Source organism: Penaeus chinensis, chromosome 13 (assembly GCF_019202785.1).
Source record: "Penaeus chinensis breed Huanghai No. 1 chromosome 13, ASM1920278v2, whole genome shotgun sequence".
NCBI lineage: Eukaryota > Metazoa > Arthropoda > Malacostraca > Decapoda > Penaeidae > Penaeus > Penaeus chinensis.
This window is the reverse complement of record NC_061831.1, coordinates 4,423,976-4,432,318: the sequence shown is the minus strand read 5'-3', so window position 1 is coordinate 4,432,318 and position 8,343 is coordinate 4,423,976. Positions and strand designations below refer to the sequence as shown.

The 8,343-nt window shown below is 36.7% G+C and overlaps 1 protein-coding gene across 1 annotated transcript; it reads left to right on the top strand.

Moving 5' to 3' along the window:
• The first annotated feature begins 7,289 nt into the window (after nucleotides 1-7,289).
• Nucleotides 7,290-8,291, top strand: LOC125031376 (splicing factor 3A subunit 2-like). Its single transcript, XM_047622086.1, has 2 exons — nucleotides 7,290-7,322; nucleotides 7,465-8,291. Exons 1-2 carry the CDS (start codon nucleotides 7,311-7,313, stop codon nucleotides 8,209-8,211), a joined length of 759 nt encoding a protein of 252 aa, XP_047478042.1. The 5' UTR covers nucleotides 7,290-7,310; the 3' UTR covers nucleotides 8,212-8,291.
• Nucleotides 8,292-8,343: the final 52 nt, after the last annotated feature.

Here is an 8,343-nt window from a genome sequence, read left to right as displayed (position 1 = left end):
GATCTACCGGGATCAGCTGGCGACCATCAACACCGTCAGCGAAGCCAAGGCTGGTGTCCGCCGCCATAGTCACCAGGCCCCGGACCACCATGCTCTCGCCACTACTGAACTGGCATTAACCCTTAACGCACGTGCAAATGGAATAAGCCAATGTTTTTAAAATCAATTTGAATTTAGGCAGAACAGCTCAAAATATCCAGAGAATATGACGACTGACGGAGTCAATAAGTCTTAAATCAAAACTTTCCCATCAACAATACCTAAAAAAGTGTAAGTTTGAAGATTTAAATTTGTTTAATTTTACTAGGAATTTAAAGGATAGTGACTTGTATGTGAAAATGCTAGGCATAAACTTATAATAGCATACATTTCAAGACTAACGTAAGTAAAAGTGTAAAGAAAAGAACACCATTGCTAAATAACAGAAATTTAAAATATGGTTTGGACTAGTAAACTAGGAGAATCATAATGCAGGTGGCTATGAATAAAAAGGAATACATATAGGAGAATATTGGGCATACTCCATATACTCTCAGAGTTTTTCATGCAGCATACAAACGATGAAAGGCTGTTGATGGATACTATCTTTACACATGTTTTTATTTTGTTCTGAAGTACGCGCCTTACGGTTTTGTTCGAACGTACGAAATTTCCCAACTTTCCCATACGCACGATCGTCTGTGCCCCGTCCACCAATATTAAATTATTTTCAAGTAATGATATGTATTTCTCATGAAAAAAAAAAATACTATTTTTCTTAAGAATTCGGGGTTTTTTTTTATAAATGAAGTATTCTGTTTTGATCGATCACTCCACAAGTGAAATAAATGCATTAGAAATAATGCAATATGTATTTTCTCTTTATTCTCTCTCTCTCTCCTTTCACCCTCCCCCTATCTCTCTCTATCTATCTCTTTTGATTGTCAGATATAGGAAGATATTGATTATTCAGATGATATATTTACCCATTTCCAAGACAAATCTTGTTATAATATAACCATGCAGTAAATTTAGATGTTTCTTTTGTGTACAGATGAACTTATTTTGACGTTTTTGAAACAGGGGCTACCAGGATCAGCTGGCGACCATCGCCGCCCTCCCCTACGGCACTCACGCCACCCACCCACTCACACCGTGCATCACAGAGCGCTAGCTGTGCATCACAGTGTGCCAGCTGTACACCACCATTTAGCAGCCGTGCACCACAGTGCGCCAGCTGTGCGCCAAAGCCTGTCAGTTGGCCTCGGCCAGGTCCGCGACGCCTCCGAAGTGTCGGCCGCCAGGGCTGACTTCTTTCGCCTGTACAACCTGCAGGCGACAGCAGTCGTAGCGCCGGACCATCACACTGTTCCCTCCCACTGAACTGTCACCAATGCAATTTCAGCAATTCACTTAATTTCTTTTAATTCAATTCACAGAACGTACAGTAGTCACTCTCGTTTAGTGATATCTGTTCGGTAGATTTTGTAAATCTATTAACTATAAGATAACGATGATTATCAACCTTGAAATAATATAAAAGTTCTCTATATCAGTCTTTTATCTTTTTTAGCGTTTGATTTAACAGTAGCGAGATATCGTAGAAAATGAAGAGAGGTCACGAGGATGCTGAAAATTCCTCGGGGGATGAATAGAGGAGAAAAAAATGTTGAGAGACACTGACCTAGACAAGGAAAAGATAAACCGAGCATACCTTTCGCGAGAGTGGATTTTCCCTTGCCGCATCTTCAACCGCTGCGAACTCATACTAAAGGAACGAACTGAAAATGAGGCTAAATTAATATACTTGGGTCTGGATTATTACACCACGAAATGACGGACCATGGAATAAGTTCTTGACTTCTGTTCTTCGTTATGATTGGAGATATTGATAAAGGTATGAAGCACTCCAGAGGAAAAGCATTTGCAAATAATACAAGAATACGTACAGCATCAGCTTTAAAAGATGTAAAGTAATATTTATAGATAATCTGCATGCCAAAATAAAGCAATATGAATTTCAGTGCTGATGAATTTGAAATCATAAGGCATAATTCAGCTGGGAATGCGAGACCAAGATCATTTTCTGTTAAGGGAGCAAAAAATCAAAATATTCTTGGGAAAAAAGTCAGTTTCCTTTTTGGGTTCAAGAGGCTATATGATTAGGACTTTTCAGGCCAACTCTTACAAAAGATGTATCACTAGAACAAGTTCAACGAGTGTTCAGCCGGAAATTACACATGTCCTAATTTCTAAATAGAAAATCATGAAACTAGCTCAGATAGTGGAGTGGCAATTTTAACAAATGATGAGTTTAAGAAACAGCTTAAAGTGAGAAAGCTATTATGGTGAGGAAAAGGTCAGGGTACGGTCAGAAGCAGGTAAGGCTCGCTCTTTCCAACATACCGAGAATTGAACTGATAGTGAGAGTTAAGCCAAGGATTAAGCTGAGAGTTAAACTAATGGTTAAACTAAGAGTTACGCTGAGATTTACCGTGGGTGTGGGCCCATAACATTATGCTTAACCTCTTTAGGAGTGGTCGATCGGGCTATACTGGACTCCGTTGTGATGAGTAATTGGTCAGAAATTCGTAAGGATTACCTTGAAGAGATTCGTCAGAAAAAAAAACAATTGCTTGGAAAATATTTCTAGGGAAAATGAAAGATCCTTTTTTTGTGCTGATAATTTTTGAACAGAAGGGATATTTATGTTGTGCTTTTATGTACTTGGAAAAAAATGAAATTTAGATTTTACTTTTCATTTAGTCCTACCACTCACTACTGCAGTGTCTTAACTGCGCCGGACTTAAGACAGTATAAATAATGATATGCATAGATCACTGAAAACTAAAGCACACACACTCGTGTGTGTGTGTGTGTGTGTGTGTGTGTGTGTGTGTGTGTGTGTGTGTGTGTGTGTGTGTGTGTGTGTGTGTGTGTGTTTTCTCTCTCCTCCGTTACGTATTGAGATTCCTTAAACATTCGTGGATAAAGCTTTGGAATGTACACTGAAAGTGAACAGCATTGGTCCAAAAGTGCTTATATGTATGCCTTTATTGTAGTGAGGTATTATAACAGTCCAGTCCTTAGTAAGCCTCGCGCCTTTCGCCTGTCAGCTCTTACACATTACCGTGATATTTGTTCTCAAGGATGCCTAAAAAAAAAGGAAATCTATTACAGAGAATATCTCGCAAAATTGCCTCCAACTGTATGCATTATATGGACTGAGGATTTCTTTCTCACGGATACTGTCATGTTCCGTTATTTTAGCAAGCGCAGATATAATTATTTGAGATTTAGATTTAAGGTGTGGCTTGTGTGATAATGTGCTGACGTCACGTGTTTTTGTCTAACTTCATGTAATCAAACAATAGAACAGTGTAATCTAGGGTTTGGCTTGTATCCTTTAACTAATATTATCTCTTTTTACTGTTTGTATAATAATAATGAATAATAATAATGATGATAATGATAACGATAATAATAACAATAGTAATGACAATAATAATAATATTGATAACGATAATAATAATTACAATAGTAATGCCAATAATAAGATAATAACGATAACGATAATAATGATTAAAATAAAATATAAAAGTAATAACAATAATAATAACAATAAAATAAAATAGCAGTAATGGTTATGTTGCTGATGATGAGCATAGAGCAAGAAGAGGTGAGAGAATATATAAACGTACACGCATTGCCAACAGAGGGAAGAGACCTTACTATGATGAACTAAATATGTAATGCGTGGATATACAGTAGAAGTAATCGAAAAACAAAGAACAAAGTAAGGGAACTGAAAGAAAGCCCTCCCCCCCCCAAAAAAAAACAAAAAAAAATATGCTCGTTGTCGTCGTGGCGGGGGGAGGGGGAGGGGGGGAGACAGAGATTGAGCTCTCGCTTCGGCTAATTTTACAAGGTCTTTTCTCCTCCTCCTTTCCTTTTCCTTCTCTTCTTCATCCCTATCTACTGTCCTCTTATCCTTATCGTTAATTCAATTTCACCCCTTTTCGCCACAATACTTTATCATAATGCTATATGAGCTTTGATACCTAGCACATTTGTTTTGACCATTAACCATTTTGGAAATCCACAAACATGGTCTTATTTATCGCTATGGTTTGAATAAGCCGCTAACGACCTTTGATGATGACGCGGCAGAAAAAAAAAAAAAACAGTAAATAAAAATGAGAAAAAAGAAACAAGAAAAATGAGCCGAGACAGAAAAAAATGCTACATTATTATCATTATTATATATATATATATATTTTTTTCATACCAAGGAAAGACAGGCGGCGCCATGGGGAAAGTTAAACAGAAAGCTTACAGATAACCGCAAATATATCAGGAATGCTATAATCTAGGGAACTAAAAAACAAAGGAAAGCAAGGAAAGTACTGATAGAAAAGCATAATATCAAGTATAAAATTTTTAACGAATAGTGATGGAAGAAGTAAGGCAAAGTGTTAAATAAATAATTAAGAAATAAGAATAGAATAGTTCAAGCAAAATGTAATTTACCTATTAAATTTTAATCATGATTAATGATAATGATGATAATGATAATAATAATAATAATAATAATAATAATAATAATAATAATAATAATAATAATAATAATAATAATAATAATAATAATAATAATAATAATAGCAATAATAATAATAATAGTAATAATAATAGTAATAATGATGATAATAATAATAATGATAGTAATAATAATAGTAAAAATAATAATAATGATAATGATAATAAGGATAATAATAATAATAATAATAATAATAATAATAATAATAATAATAATAATAATAATAATAATAAAAACAATGATAATGATAAACAAATTAAATGAAGAAGAAAAGGAAAAGAAAAAGAAAAACTGTTTAACAATACTTATGGAAAAGAGGAAACAGCGACATGACACCAGAAGAAAACCTCATATATTTCGGGGCAACAGAATTGCTAAACTTAGAAGATGACGATACAAGTTCAAAAGGATTAAAGGTAATAAGAAAGACAGCATAAGTGGATGAGAACAAGATTGAAATTACGAAACAAATGTGCACAGAAAATGCCTTATTCTGAGGATAATGAGAACCGGGTAATATTTAAGTTGATCACAAGAGGATCCTTATTTCATCTTTTATATATTGACGATTTAAAGCTTTAACCCAATGCCGTCGGGGAAAATGAACAAATAATGGGGAAAATGCTGTGCCCATTTTCTATATTTTTTGTGAAATGTCTGCTCATAGATGGCTCTGCTAGTGCTTAGCCACAAAGGAGTCAATTAGTAGACCTTGTGACCATACGTGATTTGAATTGGCGGGAAAAACGTGATTTTTACTAGTGCTATGGATATCGATGGTGTTATTTTTATTATAAACATTATAATTATTATAATGTTTTTTTAATATTAGTAACAGCAAAATAAGATAATGTAAAATATTTCGTAAATCAAAGAAAAGGGTGAACGGGCGAGACGGGCAGTACTCCTAACTGGCTCATTGGTGACTTAGTACAAGTATAGCCATCTATGAGGATAAACAATCAAACAAGTACTAACAGTGGGCAAAGCACGTGTCTACCCGTCGTATCCGTCGGCAAGGGGTTAAGGGAAAAGAAGAAAAAAAATCATGTAACTAGTCTTCTGTTGAGTTACGATTTCTATTTTAGTTACAGGGATTGAATTTAAAAACAGCAAGTGTGCAGTGATGAGCATCAAAAATAATTTTTATATAATTTTATCAAAGTAATTTGCTGGAAGGACTAACAAGCATAAATATATTGATAATTGGTCCACGTACATAAATTGATATATTTTGGAATGAAATAAGAAGATGGAAGATATGTTGAGCAAATAATAAAAAAAAAAACAAGACCATTTCTGAATTGAAAACTGAATAGCGATAAAGATTATAAAATTAAAAACCAATGTTAATTTAAATCATTATAATTCAAGGAAACAATTAAATGGAACAGATATGAAATAAAAGGTATTGATAAGACCCGAAAATTATTCATAAATACCCTTTCATACAAATGATCTTGTTAACATATTGAAGACCAATGAATGAGATTGTGGACCGCACAGAACAGAGAGGAAGAGGAAACTCGAGAAAATAAGTTGAAAGTAACACAGAAAAAAAATATCGACAGCAGTGAAATATGAAGGAGAGTCAATCAAGAATATCGAAAAGAAACGAAAGGAGTAGAAAAGGAAATCAATAAATATGAGAGAGATGCGAAGTATGGCTCAAGATAGAAACCATTAAAAAGAATTAATGGTGATGATCATCATCATTATCATCCCTATCACCAGCACCGTCATCGTTATCATCATCATAACAATATTAATAATAACACTAAAAAATATAATGATAGGAATAACATTAATAACGATAATGGCAGTAATGATAATAGCAATAGCAATAATGATGATGATAATAACTATTAAGATCATAATCATTATCCTTATCAGCACATCATCCCTGTAAAAGAATAGCGAAAATATTTTTTCTTTAGAAGATTGAAATAGATTTTCGTATGTCCATACCATACCATATGATACAAACATTATCAAGAAATAATACCTATAAGAAGAATGAGAATAATAATAATAAATAATCAAAACAAGCTTAATGTTCTTGTTGAAATTTTAAAGCATTTTCTCTTGTTATCCAAAACACTACTTATCAAACAACACGTTTAACCTCCGAATAAACGTTGTTAATGCAAAATATTACATATATTAACGAAAGCTTTGATTACTAAGGCATTGTGGTTCACTAACGGGTAACAGAGAAGCAATGACATTACTTATAGTGAGATGACCTGGAACTGTGGACAGTAAGGAAAATGGTGTAATATACAGTAGGAGTGTTATGTGTAGATAGTATTCTCTCCTCTGGTTATATCTTTATTGACAATATATCTTCAAATATTTAGATGAACTTTCCCAGAGCTAGAGTTTAAATTGACATAATGAATACTAGTGTTTCATTGCCAAAGTGCCAGAGAAAAAAAACAAAGTTATATAGCCTTGAAAAGACTTAATCATTATGTTTCACAACCGGACATTATAATCCAAGTGGACTATTTCACTTTCCATGTTATCACAGAAAGGAAAGTCTACCACACTAATCAGCTGTATGAAGAATCGTTTGCTCTTTCCAAGGCATAATGAGGCGAGAGAGCACTCGAGGTCAGACGCTGCATCACGCGACACGCCCACCGACGTCGCCACAATCAAACAGCTACAAATACTGAGCAAGGAACCTCAGTCGGCACAGTTTGGGTGAACACTTTGAAGCTCGAGCACCATGAGTATTCTGGTGCGATTTCTCTAGTGGTTGATTCTGTTTAGTACACGTATCAGACTCTGCAGTGTTCTTCACTAACCGTTTTATTTACCCGAAAGAAAGAGCTGTTAGCTAATTAGCATAATTACTAATTGCTGTGTCTTACCATCCCCAGGTTGTGTTGGCAGTGCTGGGCGTGTGCTCCGCCTCCCTCCAGCAGGCCTACAACCACGGCTACAACTACGTCCAGCCTCGGTACGTCGGACCCTTGGCATCCACCGTCCCCGCCGGCGTCGACGGAACCATCACTCCCGTGTCCGATACCTACGAAGTGGCCGCCGCTCGTGGCGCTTTCTTCAGGGCCTACCAGGATCAGCTGGCGACTGTGAACGCCCTCCGCTACGGCGCTCCCGCCACCCACCACGCCGTGCACCACGGTGCGCCTGCTGTGCACCAGAATGTAGCAGCTGTGCACCACAATGCGCCAGCTGTGCACCATAATGCACCAGCTGTTCATCATAATGCACCAGCCGTGCACGACAGAGCGACAGCTGTGCACCATAATGTAGCTGTGCACCACAATGCGCCAGTTGTGCACCATAATACACCAGCTATCCGTCCTAATGCACCAGCTGTTCATCATAATGCACCAGTAGTGCACGACAGAGCGACAGCTGTGCGCCATAATGTAGCTGTGCACCACAATGCGCCAGCTGTGCATCATAATGCACCAGTAGTGCACGACAGAGCGACAGCTGTGCGCCATAATGTAGCTGTGCACCACAATGCGCCAGCTATCCCCGGCCAGGTCCGCAACACCCCCGAAGTGTCGGCCGCCAAGGCTGAGTTCTTCCGTCTGTACAACCAGCAGGCAGCAGCAGCAGCCGCGGCGCCAGACCATCACGCTGTCTCCCCCTACTGAATTGCCACCAAACTTTCGAGCAGATACAGCTGGGATCAAAAGTTCGCATTCAAAATCCAATTAAATAAAGAAAGCAATTATATTTACTTCTTTACATAACATCCACACAGTATGACGGGTGACATTTCTAAG